General features: G+C 42.1%; 1 protein-coding gene across 1 annotated transcript in view; it reads right to left on the reverse strand.

The window, feature by feature from the left end:
• Positions 1-1,300: 1,300 nt before the first annotated feature.
• TBCEL (tubulin folding cofactor E like) overlaps positions 1,301-20,850 on the reverse strand; it is a 72,664-nt gene continuing 53,114 nt past the window's right edge. Inside the window, exon 8 of the mRNA XM_006103403.3 lies at positions 1,301-4,908. Within this exon, the coding sequence (XP_006103465.1) occupies positions 4,590-4,908 (319 nt within the window). The 3' untranslated portion in view covers positions 1,301-4,589. The remainder of the gene's footprint in view (positions 4,909-20,850) is intronic.

Below are 20,850 nucleotides of genomic sequence, written 5' to 3' on the forward strand. Positions count from 1 at the left end.
CGCTGACCTGATTCCAATGACGGTCCTTCTTAGTTTCCTGAAGATCAAAACTGGAATTTGAGGAGGAAAATTGCGAATAATGAGCGATGCCTCAGCTGAGCTCCGAGTTGGGCCCTGCCCTTTGCCCGGGCTCCTATGTAACCAGGGCGCCTGCCACTGCCTCTCCGGCTGCACCGCGGGAGCCACAGGCCAGCAGCGAGCATTTCCCGGAGCCACAGGCCGGGCGCCTACTGCTCCTTTGATCTGAGTGGGTGTGTGCTAGTTGGTCCTTTGACCGATAATGTAGCAGAGGGAGGCCGCTTACACTTCTCAGCAAAGGTGCCCCGCTCCTCTCCCCGTGTGTGCGCATGGACAGGCCTGCTCGTCCCAGCATCAGGACTCAGGGCGTCCAAAGAATTTAGAGCTGCGCTCTCCCCCTCCCCAACACACACACACACACCAGCGAGAGTCAGCCTTTCTGTCGTTCCTTTCTTCACTCTGCAGAGCTGCTCTGCCTTCTTTTGCAAGAGCATCGAAGGAAAGTGACTAATAACAAAAGCCCTTCATCTGAGTCTCCAGAGACTGGTGTTCAGCCTATGGTGCTGAGTTTGCCTTCCCTGAGGCAGCACATGGCCCTTAGTGAGCCTCCTGCCTCCAGCACCCGCAGCCGGCACGTCAGGCCCTCAGCCCTCCGGTCCTCGGCGCCCTGCAGCCCTGGCCATGCTGGTGCTGATCGCCAGTGCTACCAGCTCCGGCCGCCTCGGCTTTGGGTTCAGGCTCTTCACGCCATAGCTGAGCCAGCAACAGAGGTAAAGACCTGCTGGGGAGAAGGCCCAAAGCTGGCTCAGTGTGGCCGGGAAGCGCTGCTAGTCTTCTGGGAAAGTGGGTGCCTCTGAATTTAAACAGATGATCGAAGGAGGTAGCGGGCGGCGCGGGGCGGCGGAGGTGGGCTCCTCTGGGCGCGTCGCAGACGCAGTGCAGCTCTTGGGCCTCCATTCTGGGCACTGGGTTGACAGCAGTTTATCAGAAAATTATTGATAAGCAGGTAGCGTTCAAGTTCCCCAAACTCTAATTCTTATAGAAAATTGTTTTTCAAAAGGAAAAAGCGTCACAATTTCTACATCAAAACGAGACTCTCCTGGCTCCGTCCGCCCGCGCGGCGCTGCCCAGGCGCCCGCCCGCGTGTCGTGTGGTTTAACTTCAGCAACATCCCGGGTCAGCGCGTGAAGATGGGAGGTGCCCCCAGGGCGCAGGCACAGCGCGGGGCCCGCACAGACACACATCGTGACCACACAATCCAGAAAAAAGCAGAACACGATGCGAACGTGGACTTGGATTTTTAATTTTTTTAAAGATTAACTCTCTATATATTAATAAAAGTGCAAAGAACATGTTTAAATTATATTCTGAAATAAACATCTTTCCATCAACTGCAGGAGACAAGCGGCAGGAGCCGAGCCCCCTCCGCCGACCGTGCGCCCGAGGACAGTGCTCAGGGCCCTGAGCGGGTCTGGGTGCTCTCGGGAGCCGTTCGTGTCGGTTCCGTCCAACATGACACGGAAAACCAGACACACACGTAAATGCCCGCGGCCAGCGGCTCGGACAGCGCGGCCCGGGCCCCGCCGGGTGGTGCAGCTCCTGCGAGGCGTCTCTGCTCATGTGACGCAACCCCGACAACACGTGCCGCCCCCCGGCCGAAACGTTGGGCTAGAACCGAACTTCCATTTTGTTATGTAAACAAAATTTTAAACACAGCATAGTAACATTAGGCCCTGTTACACATAGCTCCCGTTTTGGGTTGATTTTCATCAAAAGGTTTAAAAGAAACAAGAATACCTGCTGCTTTATGTATTTATGGCAATGGTGGCAATAGGTTGCAGAAACAATAGAAACTTCTAATAAAAAAGACATACAACTCTGAACTTTTTTTCTTTAAAACATTCTGGGATATTTCAAATCAAAAAATTGATTTCTATGTGGTTTCAGCAGCTACATGCTCACATATCAAAAGGGTCCCTTGGTTTTGGTTTAGATTTCTTTTATTACTCCTTTCCTTTTCCATAACTGAAAGAATGTCTATTTTAGAAAAGACAGGTTTTATACACTGTGCGGTAGCAACCAAGCTGTAATACTGGCTATGATGGCATTCTGATCACAGATGTGCTCTCAGTAATATGCTCTCGCTGAACCTGGAGATGTGAGTATTAAAATACAGAGAAAGCAGCAATCAACTATGCATAACTTGTAGACTCAAAGGTCCATGGTGTCTTCCCTCCTTGGCCTGTTATAAAAATAATTTTGGTTACAAGTGTCTATGCAGCACCAATTTTATTTCAAAAGAAGCATCTTTACTCAGCCACCCAAACAAGTCTACAAGTACACATGTTCAATCGCTTTTCTCACTTCTGTAACTCTAAAAGACCGGTCATTGTATTACATTTTGTCTCAATCAAAAATTATTCAGCAAGTTTTAAAACCATCCATTACAATGCCCTACAACACCCACACCCACAGGTAAAGGAGCAGTCCCCTGACATGCGAGTGTGATGGAAGTGCACCTGCAGTCGGTGGCAGGCCTCTACAGTACAAAAGCATTTCATAGAACTCTGTCATATATAAAATAGCTTACCAATTGTGACCATCCCACTTATGATTAAAGCATAACCCGCGTGTTCCCTCTGCCTTCTGTGGGGGACAGTCAGGGGCCACACAACCTCAAAAAATAAGGGTGCATCTATCTCCTTGGCTGACAAAAGCAAAAGGCTCAACTATACAGTTTCTCTCTCAAACTCGCCTGCACTCATGCACACATACACAAAGCCTCCACAGTTTTAACCTTCATGACACTAGGGCCACACTTTTGCCCACTTCCAAAAATATGCCGGGAAATTGTGGTTGCAAAATAATGACTCCTGTCTGCGCAGCATGGCCCCCACAGCCCATGTTCTGACTGGGAAGGACCAAGTCCGGAGAGGAGATGAGGCCTCATCGTCATGTCATCGCAATCCCTTTGGTTTCCACCTTTACTGTTTCGGTGAATATAGATTGGACTCGGGAGGCCTGAGTCAAAGGCTTTACAAACACTGAACCTGAAGTGCATAAGAGAATAAATTTCTGCTATTATGGCATAGGAAAATTTAAAAAGTAATAGTAATAAACACAACACCATTTACATGAAGAATTTACAAGCCACCTAAGGAATTTCCTAAGACATTCACAGGAGTGGTGGAAGCATGTTAAAAGGCCAAAAACCATCCTAATGATTACATTCTCTGAAAATCCTGCCTGTGCATGCCTCCTGCCCACCTGTGCGAAGTCTCTCTGTATACACGGTGGACCAAGAAAAACACATTATAAGCAAGAGCCTGCACTGACTGACAAAGGGATAGAACAAATCAACACTTCAGAGCAGGGAAGGAGCTAGATCTCAAAGACAAGTGCTTTAAATATGCTTCTGCAAAAACTCTGACGTGGAGGCAGTTCTGAAGTTTGGACACTCACCAATCAGAGTGGTGCTGCAGGGGCAACTAAGTGAAACTGTGAAACCAGGAGAATCCTCCATTATGGCTTCACCAGGTCCCAGGCGAGAACTGGAACCAGAGCTCCTCCGATGCTAGTTCCCATCTTTCCCTGCCAAGTGCAGGGGCAGGGCCTTCAAATGACGACCCGGGGGAGCCTCACAGCGCCCGCCCCATGCACCCCCGGGCTCCCCACTGCACTCATGAGCTCGCGCTCAGCTGTGCATGACTCTAGGGTGTCTTCAAAAGTCAGGCCTCTATTTTCAGAAGCTTAAAGTCATGACAAAGAGTCAATCAGAAAAAATAAAAACCTCTGGGATCTGACTGTTCCATGTTATGAGAGCCAAGGCTGACACAATGTGTGATGAACATTAAAACTGAGACCAGCCTGTTCTGTCGGGCTGTGCAGAGTAACAGCAAGTGTTCCTGGAGCTGAACTCTCCGTCTACTCTTCTTCAAGCTCCTAATAGAGTCCTAGCTCCTAAGTGAGTGTTTGAGTCAGAATCAGGTTGGAAAATGCTTAAAACACTTTAAATTATTTCAAAAGGGAGAAATGAAAAAAAAATCACCCAAGTTGAGAAGTTAATTATGGACAGAATAAAACCATTAGTAAACGTGCTGACATAAGTCACAATGAGAAATGGAACCAAAAGAACACAGAGAGCGAGAGGGAGGGAGGAGAGGGACAGGGGGAGGGCTGGCCCTTCCTGCGAGGACCCTCGTTTCCTGATTTCTCCAGACACCCTCGGAGGGAGGCACTCCTATGCCACCCTCGTCCTCACGGGTCTGACGGAATGATAACCCAGCAGCAGGTGGCCCAGTGCACACAGTAAGACGGGGTTTCTCAGTCATCCTTTGGGGAGGGAGGGCACACAGGCTGGAGATGTGGCCAATTCTGCCGGCAGAGCTAAAGAAATCTTGGTAAAAAAATACCTCAAACAGCCCCCGACCCATTCCGGGGGTGGGGGGAGATACACCTCTACCCCCCAAACAAAGCAAAGCAAAACCAAACCAAACCAATCTTCTCCCTCCTAAAGAAAACCCAGGAAACTGCCCTGCGAAGTCCTGGGGTGTGCAGTCCAATCTGGGAGGTCACTTGGTTTTGGATTCCACATAGATCTTATCTCCATCCCTAATGCCGAAGGAGTGCAAGGCCCGAGAGCTGTACTTCATCTCCTCGGGGCCGAAGGGCGCCTCATGGTCGAAGTGATAGAGCAGCATGCCGCTCGGGGGCAGCTGCACGAGGCTTTTTAATTGTTTCTTTAGTTCTGCGACTGTCTGGTCCAGACGAATGCTCATTTCTTCCACCTGATCGTTAAAGTGGACTTCTACTTTTGCACTGCTCTGGGGTCTTAGATCCACTTCTGCCAAAGGCTCCAACTTCCCATACTTTGTGATCAGTTCGTGATACCTGGAAGGATAAATAGGCAGTGTGAGCTGAAGCCACTCGCAATGGAGTACCAGCGATTTCCCAGCTCCTGGTAAATCACACAGCTGCCCTCGGCATCCTTCTAACATCCTCGTCCAGTGATGGCGAACCTGTGACACGCGTGTCAGAGGTGACACGCGAACTCATTTATTTTTTTGGTTGATTTTTCTTTGTTAAATGGCAATTAAATATATAAAATAAATATCAAAAATATAAATCTTTGTTTTACTATGGTTGCAAATATCAAAAAATTTCTATATGTGACACGGCACCAGAGTTAAGTTAGGGTTTTTCAAAATGCTGACACGCCGAGCTCAAAAGGTTCGCCATCACTGGCCTAGTCCCAGGTTCTGTCTAAGTCTCTGATGACCACTGCGGAATCTGTGATCAGAAATGGTTGCCCTTTGAGCTCACAGTGAAACCGTGTTCTTGTGGACAGTCTCTCCTGAAGATGGTCCCCGTGCCTGCTGTCCCTTCTTACTAAGAAAGGCTCAGTGAGAACGGAGCCTAAAGAGAGGACACGACGAAGACCACAGAGAGGAGTCCAGTTTGTAGAAGTGGCTTTCCTGGTGCTTCATAAAGAAGGCGGGTCTGAGCACTGCTCCTTGGTAACAGCTGGGAAGAGGGAAGTAGGCCGGCAGTTCCTGAACCCGAAGTCCTATATTACAAACACCCAGGGTGTGTTAGCCTGTCTGAATGATCCAGCCTAGTCTCAGTGGCTACAATACAAGGAATTTGTGGAAGAGTCAAGAATAAATTTTTGTAAAAAAGTGGTAAATGGGGGATACAAGTTCCTTGATCAAGGCAGTAATAAAGAGCAAAAAATACCAAGAGGAAAGTGAATTACAGAGGTGAGTCTAGTGCCCCCAAGATCAAGCTTCCCACGTGGGAAATCTTGTTTCCACTATCAGCCTTGGAGGATCTGATTTTATTGAGGAAGCTGAGCAGTTTCCTAAAAACCAGAGAGGGAAAATGCTGAAAAGATCCGATATTAGCTTTATTATAACCAAGACTATAACAAGGTTAATTCATTATCAGAATACAATGGTCACATAAGATTATTCCCCACCTCCCCCCCTACTTTTGGTTTTAACTTAGTTAAATCGGTGCTAAATTAAGGTTGGCAGGAATGTAGACGACGCAGTGAGATGTCTGGTCAGAGATGGAGGCAAGCATTTCTACCACAGGAGAGTCAGGGTAAGGCCAAGTGGCACTGGCCTTGGAGTCGGAGACTCTCTTACGATTAGCCATGTGACTCTCTTACCATTAATCACGTGACTCTCTTACCATTAGCCACATGACTCTTACGATTAGCCATGTGACTCTCTTACGATTAGCTGTGTGACTTGGAAACTTGCTCAATCCTTTTGGATTTCAGATTTCTCATTAGTAAAATTGGGATAATAAATCTGCCCTTCCTACAAAACAGTCTTAAGAATTATATAAAACTAGAGGCTGAGCACACAATTAAATCGTGCGTGTGTAGGGTCCCCTAGGCCTAGCCTGCCATCACGGCCATGTCTGCCATCCCGTGACGCCTCGCACGCTCCGTGGACACTGCTGGCGCCCCGCCCCACCCGCTGCGAGAGCCGCTGCTCATTTGGTCGTGACGCCATTATGGCATCACGACCACAGGCTTTTATGATATATATAACAGGTGAGTAACACTTTGTAAATTAACTTCATAACAAATAAAAAAATACAAACATTACATTCCTACTGTTCTGGAATTTACATTATTAAAACACACACGACTTAGAAAATATATAATTAAAGTATATTTAGGTAGAACTTCTTAGAAAAGGTAGGGTTATGATGAAGCAAATTACAGGACTTGAGCCCAAAGTAGTACTTTTAAAAAGGATAAAGAAATCACCAGCAGCAACTAACAGAAGAAGAGATGTCAACCAAAGGTTGTCATCATCAATTCAATGCCAACAGGAGTCCCTGTATTTGGTGTGGCAAAGGGGGAGAATTTATTCAGTGAAAACAGCTCAGCTGTGAAAAAGCTCAGATGTAGAACAGTGTGGCTGAAGCAGCTCACTTTAAAACAGCTTGGCTGAGACCACTCAGGTATGAAGTAGCTCAAAGTGGCTCAGGTGTTACAGCTCCAGTCAGGGGAAGGCAGTCATGATGGAAACTGAACGTGTCCTCCATTGAGACAAAGGTGAAGCTGACTTATGTAGAGAAGAGTGTCTGCACCCAGTCCCTGATTGGTCCATTTGTATGCAAGTAGGGACTCCACATCTATATCAGTCCAAATAGCACTGTCCTGATTGGTCAGAATGGAATGCTCTGATTGGTCAGTGAGGAGCAAATGATATATAGCTGCACAGCTCCAATTAGACAAGGAAAGTCTCAGTCCTATTGGCCGAATTTCAATCCTAGGAGCTGTCTTGTAAGGGTCAACTGAGACAGCAGGAGCCCAGTGCAGGAGGCTTGGTCGCCCGGTCTGTGGCTTACCCTGAAACGCAGAGTGCATGAGACCTCCGTAAATAATGGCTGCTAGACTCAGGTATGAATTTGAGTCTAATTACCACAAAAACTCCTATTTGGCAGGTATATTCTTTCTTGGGTCAACAGAGGGAATAACCTTCTTGCCATAATCTTTTAAAAGGAAAGAAAGATCTGAATTAGTAGATGCATAAACTGGATGAGCTTTCTCATTTTTCTGTTCCAACCTCTTCCCGAAATACCTTCCTGAACTGCAAAGATTGGTACTGAAAACTACATTTCCCACACTCCCTTGCAGGTGAGCTTTAGCTTCCATCAAGCACATTCAATTCCCCTGGGGTGAGAAATAATGAATCTAGCAGGCACAATTTGGGTAGAGGCTTCCTAATTACCAGATTGTAGTTCAAGCAGTGTGTTCATGCCCATAGCTTGCTGATTTCCAGATCCCAGCTAAGGTGGTGTGACAGCACCAGGACATCACTTCTTGAGTCTCTCCTTATAGGGCTCCTGCAGAGGTAGCAGTGCCCTTGGTCAGCTCGTTCTGTGGTAGCATTCTAGAGACAGACCAGTTCTAGGGAGACAGACCTTCCAAAGATGTTGTAAGCATCTTATTTTCTGTATTAAATTCCTTTCTTCTTAAAATAGCTACTGTGAGGTGATGTCGGGGAATGGCAGCATGCAAGATTCCCTTGGTCTCTCCCCTTGAATTTTCGACAATTTCAACAGCTATAACTAAACAAAGGATTCCCTGCTCAATGCACAAAGTCACCTGAGAAATCCACGCATTGAAACATCTAAAGGTGGGTAAGTTGGAACAAACTGGGGAGGTGAGAAGAGAGAAGAAGAAATCCAGTTGTGGCTGGCACTCCACTCAGCAGGGAGGAGCAAAGAGATTCCAAGGACACTCCTGCAGCAATGAGCAGTAGGAGCTGCAGCTGAGCCCAGAGACCTAGGCAAGGACACAGCATGGGGTACGACTGTGGTTGCCGGGTGATCAGCATTCCCAACAGAGAAACAAAGCCACCCAGAGCTCATCTCCCTTTGCCCTTGGTGTCGGGCTGCAAAGCACATTATCTGCAAACCTAAGAACAGGTACCACAGAATCACTTTATCCCTGAGCAAAGGGTGAACAGTCCCGGGGCTGGGTGCAGGGGGAACCCCGTAAAGGTCTAACGTCATCATTACCAGGAGGGCAAAACAACGAAGAAGCTGGCCAGTTCCCCAAGTCCACCCCACCCCGACACATTATGGCTACACAGATGGGAGCCTCTCTCTGGCCGTGGAGGACAGCACTGGGATTTCATAGAGCTAAGAAAACTTGTTCTATTCAGTGCCACCTACTGGAAAAGAACAGAAAGACTTCTTCATAGTAATCTGTTAGAGAAGTGCCACTTATACATTGATGTCGAGACAGAGGAGGAATCCATCAAATGCCACGAGTAAACCAAGGGAGCAAGGCAACTCAGAAAGAAACTGAAAAATCTCCAGTAAGCAAACTTAAAGACATGGAAATATGGGATATAAATGACAAAGAACTGAAGATTGTACTTCTGAAAATACTCAATGAGATGTGAAAAAATACAGGCAATTTAGTGAGCTCAGAAAACAAATCAACAAACAAAATGAGTACTTTACCAAAGAGATTGAAAAAAGAACCAAACAAATTCTGAAGATGAAGAACTCAATAAAAGAGATCAAGAATGAACTAGCAATCACAGGAAATACAGTGGACCAGATGGAGGAAAGAATTAGTGATATCGAAGACAGAAATCTAGAAATGTAGCAGAGGGAAGAGAGACTTGAGCATGAAAAAAAAAAAAGAAAGAAAAGAAAAATGAAAGGACTCTACGAGAACTATATGACTCCAGCAGAGAGAGCAATATGAAAACAGGCATACCAGAAGAAGAGAGGAAGGAAGGGAAGAAGAGCTTATTCAAACAAATAGTTGATAAGAACTTCCCAAATCTAATGAGAGAACTAGATCCTAGAATCCAAGAAGCAAACAGAACACCTAATTACCTCAACCCAAGGAGGCCTTCTTCAAGGCACACTGTATTAAAACTGTCAAAAATTAAAAGAAAGAATTATCAATGTAGCCAAGGAAAAGAAGAATGTAACCTATAAAGGAAAACCTATCAGAATATCATTAGACTTCTCAGCAGAAACTCTACAAACCAGAAGAGAGTGGAACCAAATGATCAAACTACTGAAAGAGAGATATTACCTGCTAAGAACAATATATCCAGCAAAGTTATCATTTAAATGTGAGTGAGAAATAAAGACTTTTCTAGACATACAGAAGCTGAGAGAACTTATCACCAGAAGAACTTCAATGCAGAAAATACTCACGGGGAATAGTCTACCTGAAACTGAGAACGAAAGGTCACAAAATTATGATTATGAGTAATATCACCAACGAACAGCATAAACAGGGATAATCTGTGACAATAAAAACACCAAAGGGGAGGGGATAAAGGTCTGAATTTGCAAAGGATGGAGATTACATGCACTCAAAAGATAAAGGACTACTGTATATATGAAACTTTCTTTTTCATAAAGCTAATGGTAGACACACACACACACACACACACACACACACACAGCTTAGAAAAAGAAGAAACAGAGGAAAGAAGTATAGGATACTACCAAATAAAAAGAGACAGAAACACACACAAAAAGAACCAGCAGAGGCACAGAGGTACCAGAAAACAAAATATAAAATGGCTATAGGAAATCCTCATACATCAACAATTACTGGAAATGTAAGTGGATTGAATTCACTAATAAAGAGGCACAGCATAGCAGATTGGCTCAAAAAACAAAACCTAACCATTTTCTGTCTTCGTCAGATGCATATAAGCTGCAAAGACAAAGATAGACAAAAAGTGAAAGGGTGCAAATAAATTCTCCAAGCAATTAACATCCACAGATAAGCAGATTTCAAACTAACAAAAGACAAGGATGGACATTTTATAATGAATAAGGGGACACTAGATCAAGAAAACATGATACTTCTCAATATATATACACATCATCAGGGAGCACCGAAATATATAAAGCAATGACTAACAGGAATAAAGAGAGGAACAGATAAGAACACAATCATAGTTGGGGACCTTACTACTCCATTGACAGTACTAGACAGATCACTCAAACAGAATATCAACTAAGAAATATTGGCCTTAAATGCCACATTGGAACAAATGGACATAACTGACATTTACAGAGCCCTTCAACCCCAAATTTCAAATTATACATTCTTCTCCAATGCACATGGAACATTCTCAAGGATAGACCCTATGTTGGATAACAAAACTAGCATCAACCAACTCAAGAAGATTGAAATGATACCAAGCATATTCTCTGACCACAATGCTTTGAAATTAGAAATCCACTGGAAAAAGTAAGTAAAGAAAGCCACAAATACGTGGAGATTAAACAACATACTACTAAAAAATGACTGGGTCAAATAAGAAATAAAAGGTGAGATATAAAGATATAGAGAGACAAATGAGAATGACAATATGACACACCAAAACTTCTGGGATGCAGTGAAAGCAGTAATAAGAGGGAAGTTTATATCATTACAGGCCCATTTCAAGAAACAAGAGAAAGCCCAAGTAAACAACCGAACATTGCATTTTAAAGAACCAGAAAAGAACAAAAGCAACCCAAAGTCAGAAGAAAGGAAATAATAAAAATTAGAGTACAAATGAATGAACTAGGGAACAAAAAGGTTATATAAAATTTTAATACAATAAAGAGCTGGTTCTTTGGTAATATTAATAAAATTGACATACCCTTGGCTAAATTCACTAAAGAAAAAAGAGAAAAGACTCATATAAACAAAATCAGAAATGAAAGAGAAGTTACCACAGACATCACAGATATACCAAGGATCATACTAGAATACTATGAAAATTATGTACATGCCACCAAATTCAATAACCCAGAAGAAATGGACAAGTTCCTAGAAATATATAACCTTCTGAGATTGAATCATGAAGAACCGGAGAATCTAAATCAGGGGTCATCAAACGTTTTAAACAGGGGGCCAGTTCACTGTCCCTCAGACCGTTGGAGGGCCGGACTATAGTTTAAAAAAAAACTATGAACAAATTCCTATGCACACTGCACATATCTTATTTTGAAGTAAAAAAACAAAACGGGAACAAATACAATATTTGTATTTGCATGTGGCCCGCGGGCCTTAGTTTGAGGACCCCTGATCTAAATAGACCTGATCAGCAGTGAAGAAATTAAAGCAACCATCAAAAACCTCCCAAAAATATAAGTCTAGGACTAGATGGCTTCACCAGTGAATTCTACCAAACTTCCAGAGAAGATGTGAAACCTGTCCTTCTCAAAATTTTCCAAAAATTGGAAGAGGCAATATTTCCTAACGCCTTGTATGAAGCCAACATAACCCTGATATGGAAACCTGGCGAGGATCACACACACAAGAAAACTACACACCATTTTCTCTGATGAACACAGATGCTAATTTCCTAAACATAGTACTAGCAAGTCAAATACAACAATTCATTAAAAAATAATACATCACAATCAAGTGGGGTTCATTACAGGGGCACAAAGAAGGTTCAATATACACAAATCAATAGTATCTAATTGACGTCTACAGAACTCTACCCAACAACAGCAGAAACACCTTTTATGAAGGCATCCCTGAAACCATCACCAAGGTAGGCCATAAAATAAACGGTAAGAACTTTAAAAGAATTGATATTGCATATGGAATCTCCAAGAATCTCAAAAACAATTTTGAAAATTAAGAATAGAGGACTCACACATCCTTAATTCAAAACATACTACAAAGCTACAGTAATCAATATAGTGTGGCACAGGCATTAAGACAGACATATAGACCAATAAGATGGAATAGTGGGGCCGGAAATAAAACCTCATGTACAAGGTCAAGTGACCATCAATAAAGATGCCAAGACCACTCAATAGGGAAAGGGCAATTTCTTCAACAAATGGTGCTGAGAAAACTGCATATCCACATGCAAGAAAATAAAAGTGGACCCCTTACCTTATACCATATACAAAAAAAGTAACTCAAAATACATTGAAAACCTAAAGGTAAGATCCAAAACTATAAAACTCCCAGAAGAAAACATAAGGGAAAAGCTACACGATATTGGTCTTGGCAATGATTTCTTGGATTATTACACCAAAAAACACAGGCAACAAAAGCATAAACAGAGAAATGGATACTACATCAAACTTAAAAACTTTTGAGCAGCAAAGGGTACAAAGAACAGAGCAAAAAGGCAACGCACAGGGGTTAATATCCAGGATTTATAAAGAAATCCTACAACTAAACTACAACAAAAAACCTGATTAAAAAATGGGCAAAGGACTTGAATAGATATTTCTCCAAAGATGACATACATATGGCTAACAGGCACAAAGAAAAATGTTCAACATCATTAATTATCAAAGAAATACAAAGTAAACCCACAGTGAGACACCACCTCTATACCCATTAAGATGACCATCAAAAACACCACCACCACAAAATAACAAGTCTTGGTTAGTGGGAAATTGGGACCTTTCTGTACTGTTGTGTGATTATAAAAGGATGCAACCACTATGAAAATAGCATGGCGGTTCTTCAAACATTAAAGATAGAACCACCATATAACTCAGCAATCCTACTTCTGAGATTCAAAAGAAATGAAAGGCTGGGTCTTGAAGAGATATCTGCACACCCATGTTCATAGCAACACTATTACAGAGATGGAAGCAACCCGAATGTCTATTGATGGATAAATGGACAAACAAAATGTGGTATGTATACACAATGGAATATTATTCAACCTTAAAAAGAAGGAAATCTGTCATATGCTACAATACAGAAGAACCTCGAGGAAATTAAGTGAAACAGACACAAAAAGATGAGTATTGCATGATTCCATTTATGTACAGAGTCAAATTCATAGACACGCAGTAGAATGATGATGGCTGCAGTGGTTGCAGGGGCTGCAGAGGCGGCACTGGGGAGCTGATGATTAATGGACACAGTTTCAGTTTTGTCCAATGAAGATTTGCAGTACAACAATGTGAATGTACTTAACACTTCTGAACAATACACATAAAAATGGTTAAGATGGTAAATTTTGTTATGTATACTTTATAATTTAAAAAAGTGATTAAATTGATAAACTTTATGTGCATTTTACTATAATTAAATTTTTTAAAAACTTAAATAATAAAAAAGAGATTTAACACCAATTTTACACAATCCTGTCTAGAAAACAGAAGAGGGGGGAACACTTACTAATTCATTTTGTGAAGCCAGTATTATCCTGATACCAAAAGAATCGACAATTGCCTTAAAAAATACTACATACCAACATCTCCCATGAGCTTAAACACAAAAATCCTAAGCAAAATATTATCAAAATAAATTCAACAACGTATCAAAAGAAATATACATCATGACTGAGTGGAAATTATTCTACGTATGCAAGACTGGTTTAACATTTGAAAATCAATCAGTATGGCATCCCTGCCAACAAGTTAATGAAGAAAAATCATATCAGAGTAATTGATACAAAAAATAATTAGAAAAAACTGATACCCATTTATGATAAAAATTCTCAGTATGTCAGAAACAGAGGGAACTACTTCAACTTGATAAAGAGCACCAACAGAAGAAACCTATAGCTCACATTATACTTAGTGGTAAAAAACTGAATTCTTTTCCCTAAGATTAGGAACAAAACAAGGATGCCCAATCTTGTCACTCTTAAGCAATATAGTACTAGAAGTTCTAGCCACTGTAAAAAGGCACAAAAACGAAATAAAGTCATATACATTAGAAACGCAGAAATAAATTTTTTTGTGTTTGCAAATGACATGAAATACTTAGACGTAAATCTAACAAAAGATTTTACAAGACTTTGTATGTTGAAAATAACAAAATTTTGATGGATAAAAACAAAGATGGGAGGAATAAAAAACAGTGTGTATATATATATATGAAAGCCAAGTGACCCTAACGACGGAACGACCAGAACAACCAGTTGCTATGACGTGCACCGCGGCAGCCAACCGGCCTGATTGGGGCTCCCCCCAACCTCCTACGGCCCCTCTCCCTGGCCGGCCCCATTCCCAATCAGCCCCCCGACCCCTATTGGGGCGGGGCTGGCCGGGCCAACCACCCCGTGGCCCCTACCCCCAGCCGGGCCCCCCCCCCAATGGCCCCCATGGGGGTGGGCCGGCTGGACCCCACCTGTGCACGAATTCGTGCACCAGGCCTCTAGTATAAATAAAGAGACATATTGTGTTCATGTATTGCAGATCCAATAGAGTAAATATGTCAATCTTCACAAACTGATCTGTAGCTTTAATAAAATTCCTATCAAAATCCCAGCAAGATTTTTTGTAGACAGAGACAAGTTTAGTCTAAAATTTATATAGAAAGGTAAAGGCCCTAGAATAGCTAAAATATTCTTGAAGAATAAAGTGGAAGAATCACTCTACATGATACTAAAGCTTATTATACAGCCATAGGACTCAAGGCAGTGTGTTAGTGGTGAAGCAACAGACACACAGGTCAGTGGAACAGGACAGAAAACCCAGAAATATACCCACACAAACATGCTCTACTAACTTTTTAAAAAGTTGCCAAAGCAATGCAATGGGCCAGACAGCTTTTTCAACAAAACGGTGCTAGAGCAATTGGCTCTCCATAGGCCAAAACATAAACCTCAGCCTCAATCTCTCCTCTTCACAAAAACTCAAAATTAATTATGAACTTAAATGTACAATGTAAAACTCACAACTTTTAGGAAGAAAACAAGAAAATCTTCAAGACCTTTGGCTGGACAAAGATTTCCTACCAGTAAAAGCACAATTAATAAAAGAAAAAATTGATAAATTGAGCACTCATCGAAATTAAAAATGTTTGTGCTATCAAAGCTCATGCAAAAAAAATATGAAAAGACAAGCTAATACAAATAGAAGATATTTACAAATCACATATCCAGCAAAGAGCTCTCAGCCTCAACAGTAAAGAAACAAAACAACCCACTAAAAACATGGGCAAAACCCACGAAGAGATACTTCACTGCAGAGGCTTTACAGAGAACAAAAGCACATGAAGAGATGTTCAGCATGTTTAGCATCTGGGGAATGAAAATTAATGAGGTAGCATTACCCATCTATCAGAGTGGCTAAAATATAAAAATAGTGGCAACACCAAATGCTGACAAGAATGCAGAAAACTCGATCACTCATTTATCGTTGGTGGAATGTAAAATGGCACAACCAACCCAGAAAACAGCAAGTAGTTTCTTACAAAACTAGACATGCAATCATCATACTACTCAGCAACTGCACTCTTGAGATCCTATCCCAGAGGAATGAAGACCTATGTTCACACAAGAACTGTACAAACATATTCATAGATTACCTTATTTATAACATTCAGAAACTGGAATCAAATCCGATGTCCTTTACCAAGTGAACAGTTAAACAAACGGTACTACATACATAAACCATGGAATACTACTCAGCAGTAAGAAGGCACAAACTAGTGATACATGCAACAATTAGGATGAATCTCCAAGAAATTATGCTAAGTGGGGGGAAAAGTTCCAAAAGGCTATATACTGTATAATTACATTTTTTTAAAAATATATTTTATTGATTTTTTTACAGAGTGGAAGGAAGAGGGACAGAGAATTAGAAACATCAAAGAGAGAGAAACCTCAATCAGCTGCCTCCTGCACACCCTCCACTGGGGATGTGCCCACAACCAAGGTACATGCCCTTGACCGGAATCGAACCCGGGACCCTTCAGTCCGCAGGCCGACGCTCTATCCACTGAGCCAAACCAGTTAGGGCATGTATAATTACATTTATGTAACATTTATGACATGGCAAAATTTTAGAAATAAAGATTCATGGCTACTGGGGGTTAGGGATGGGAGTGGAGGATCTGGCAGGAAGTTGAATGTGGTTATAAAAGGGCAACTTGAGCCTGTCCAGTGTGGCACCATTGGCTGGAGAGTCATTCCATACACCAAAAGGTCACAGGTTCGATCTCAGGTCAGTGCACATATCTAGGTTTTGGGTTCAATCTCTAATAGGGGCATGTACAGGAGGCAACCAATTAATGAATTTCTCACACATTGATGTATCTCTCTCTTCGTTCCTCTCTCTCTCAAATCAATTTTTAAAAGGGGGGCAACTTGAGAGATCCTGAAGTGATAGAACTGTTCAGTATCTTGACAATGGCGGTCGTTACCTTAATCTATACATGCAATAAAATATAAACAAATACACACACTAATGTGTACAAGTGAAATTGAAGAAATCTGAATAAGATCACAGGATGACATCGACATAAAGTTCCTGGTTGTGACACCACACTATAGTTCTGCAAAATTTTACTATAGGGAAAATGGTAGATGGGATCTGGCTGTATAAGTCCTTACAACTCCATGTGAATCCTCTATTATCTCAATAAAAATTTCAATTTAAAAAAGTTATATTCTATGATTCCATTTATATGACATTCTGGAAAAGTCAAAACTATAGGGGCAGAAAACAGATTAGTGGTTGCCAGAGCGTGGAAGTCAGGGAAAGGGTTTAGGAGTACAGAATATTTTTTGGGGGGTGAAGAACTTGTATATTCTGACTGTGCTGGTGGTTACATACTGTAGTGTTTGTCAAAACTCAGAAATGCATACTAAAAAGGATGAAACTTATTCTGGTTCAATTATGCCACAATAAACCTTACTTTAAAGGACACTACTAAAAATCCCTCATCCTATATAATAAAAGTGTAATATGCAAATTGACCAAATAGCTGAATAGCAGAACCACCATCATCCGGGACCACGCTATGACACCCACTGGTGCCAGGCCAGCCAAGGCAGGTGCTATGCGATTGGTCGGGGGCCCATGATTGCCCCACAGAGGGAGGCCCAGGCCACTGGCCGGCAGGGCAATCAATCGGGAGGGGGGGGGGCTCCAGGATTGCTCCAAAGAGGGAGGCCCAGGCCACCGACCTGCAGGCTGTGGCAGGTGGGCGGGGCCTCCCTCTGCCAGGGAAGCCTGTGTCCCTGGTGCCAAAGGGAAGCCGGTGCTGGCAGCCAGGGGAAGGAAGGCCTACTCTTGCACAAATTTCGTGCATCGGACCTCTAGTTATGGAATAATATTGGAGATCTATTATTATGTGAAAAAGGCAAAACATATATTGTTGTGTGATTATTTGTGCACAAAATTTGTACAATGAATAGCAATGGAAACTATAGCAGAAAACTAGTGTCAGTAGGTGCTTCAGGACCAAATACCCGAGTGGCTGCTAAGGATAAAAGTGAGAGAACTTAGTTTTTGGTCTATACCCTTTTAAAAAATGGTAATCAGGTTCCATGTTCAAATAAGAATTACATAGTATAAGATAATTTAAAAACTTGAATATCTACCCCCAAATCATAAGAATATTATGGATAACTAAAATTTTCAAATGAAAAGAACCAGCTAATTTAATAGAAAAATAAAAAATACCAACCCAATTCATTTTATGAAGCTAAATAACCTTCCTAACAAACCCAGAAAAAAACAGTAGAAAAGAAAATGACAGACCAATTTTAAATATGAAAGTAGATGGAAACATCCTCCCAAAACATTATGAAATTAAATTCTGCAGAGTTGAAAAGAACACAATATTTTACAACTAAGTTTAATATTCCAGAAATGTAAATATAATTCAATATCTGAAAAAGTATGATTAAAATTCAGATTAACAGAACAAAATAACATGCTTATTTGAATACACAAAGAACATTTTATTTAAAAAATCATTTAAGTTAAAGAAACTGTTAGAAAAACAGAGACAGTGACTACCTTAACTTGATGAAGGGCACCTATCAAAAACCTACAGCAAAAGTCAGATTCCAGCTCAATCTAGAGACCAAGATGGCGGCGTAGGTAAACACCGGAGACTGCTGCGCAAACAACCATTTCAAAAATACAACTAAAAGACGGAACGGACATCACCCAGAACCACAGGAAGGCTGGCTGAAGAGAGACTCTACAACTAGAAGGAAAGACAACGCAGAGGAGGCTCAGAGGAGGCACAGTGTGGAAAATACAAAGGTACCGAGGTGCGCGCGAAAGCGGGCTGGTGGCTGAGGGCGCGGTTGTCGTTTTCAGTCGGGAGTGAGTCTCAGACTCTGGGCTCCAGATCCGGGCGAGTCTCTAGGGACCCAGACTCAAACGGGAGAAGCGGGATTATCCGGCATCAGTTGGAACCTGAGGGCAGCTTTCTCTCCGAGGTTTGCAGCGGCTGCCGGGGTTCTGAGAAGCAGAGCCTCTGGGAACGGGACTGAGAGCGGCCATAACTGCTCCCTCCGCCCGCCCTGTTGATCCCGCCCCGCCCAAGCCCTGCGCAGAGCCATTTGCCAGATCGCCTCAGGCAAAGGCTAGATTAGCACCTCCCAGAGGACAGAAGTTTTCCACACAGCTGATTCTCGCAGCCAGTCAGCCTGGTGGTCAAATCCCTCTAGTATTAACTACAACAATCTGGGCTTAACTAGAACAAGTCTGCGCACAAAGACCACAAGGGGGTGCACCAAGAAGGCATAAAAAATGCGGAGACAAAAAAACATGACAGAAATGGAGGATATGGAGCTAAAAATCGCAATTTTGAGGGTTTGCAAAAAACTCGAGGAGAGCCTCACAAAAACTAATGAGACCCTCGATGCTATGATAAAGAACCAACTAGAAATTAAGCATACACGGACTGAAATAAAGAATATTATACCCAATAGCAGACCAGAGGAGCGCAAGAATCAAGTCAAAGATTTGAAATACGAAGAAGCAAAAAACACCCAACCAGAAAAGCAAAATGAAAAAAGAATCCGAAAATACGAAGATAGTATAAGGAGCCTCTGGGACAGCTTCAAGCGCACTAATATCAGAATAATAGGGGTGCCAGAAGATGAGAGACAGCAAGATATTGAAAACCTATTTGAAGAAATAATGGCAGAAAACTTCCCCCACCTGGTGAAAGAAATGGACTTACAGGTCCAAGAAGCGAAGAGAACCCCAAACAAAACGAATCCAAAGAGGACCACACCAAGACACATCATAATTAAAATGCCAAGAGCAAAAGACAAAGAGAGAATCTTAAAAGCAGCAAGAGAAAGAGACTCAATTACCTACAAGGGAATACCCATACGACTGTCAGCTGATTTCTCAACAGAAACTTTGCAGGCCAGAAGGGAATGGCAAGAAATATTCAAAGTACTGAATACCAAGAACCTACAACCAAGATTACTTTATCCAGCAAAGCTATCATTCAGAATTGAAGGTCAGATAAAGAGCTTCACAGATAAGGAAAAGCTAAAGGACTTCATCACCACTAAACCAGTATTATACGAAATGCTGAAAGGTTTCCTTTAAGAAGAGGAAGAAGAAAAAGGTAAAGATACAAATTGTGAACAACAAACATGCATCTATCAACAAGTGAATCTAAGAATCAAGTGAATAAATAATCTGATGTACAGAATGAACTGGTGATTACAATGAATCAGGGACATAGAAGGGGAATGGACTGACTATTCTGGGGGGGGGGAAGGGGAATGGGAGATGCGGGAAGAGAATGGACAAAAATCGTGCACCTATGGATGAGGACAGTGGGTGGGGAGTGAGGGCGGAGGGTGGGGCGGGAACTGGGAGAAGGGGAGTTATGGGAAAAAAAGAGGAACAAATGTAATCAGAACAATAAAGATTTAATTTAAAAAAAAAAGTCAGATTTCATATCAAAATATTTCACATTGAAAGTTTGGAAGTAGTCCCTTTAAAGTGAGGAACAAGATAAAGATGGCCTCTTTTACTGTTCAGTTTTAATATTATACTGGAGAACTTCCTACACCTCCCCCACCCCCCAAAAAAAAGAAACAGAAAAAAGAGGGATAAAAATTATTTGCAGATATGACTGTCTACGTGGATCTGAAAGAAAAGTAAAGATCAACTATTCTAACCCTGGCTGGTGTGACTCAGTTGACTGGAGCATCATTTGTACTCCGAAAGGTTGTGGGTTCGATTCCCAATTAGGGCACATACCTAGCTTGTAGGTTCGATCCCCAGACAGGGGTGCATACGGGAGGCAACTGATGGATGTTTTTCTCACATCGATGTTTCTCTCTCTCTTTCTTTCTCTTTCTCTCTCTCTCTCTCTCTCTCTCTCTCTCTCTCTCTCTCTCTCTCTCTCTCTCCCCTCTCTAAAAATCAGCACACAAAAATAAAAGCATGCTTACACACTACCAATAACCAATTAGAAAGTAGTGAATGAAACAATTATTGCTTTTAAAACAGCAACAAAATGTAGAAGATGCCTAGAAATAAATTTACCAAAAGATGTAAAAGGCCTTTGTGAGGGAACTAGAACCGTTGCTAAAGGACAAAAAGGTGCTCACAGGTAAGAAG

The sequence above is a fragment of the Myotis lucifugus genome, unplaced genomic scaffold, assembly GCF_000147115.1.
Source record: "Myotis lucifugus unplaced genomic scaffold, Myoluc2.0 scaffold_484, whole genome shotgun sequence".
In the NCBI taxonomy this organism is placed as follows: domain Eukaryota; kingdom Metazoa; phylum Chordata; class Mammalia; order Chiroptera; family Vespertilionidae; genus Myotis; species Myotis lucifugus.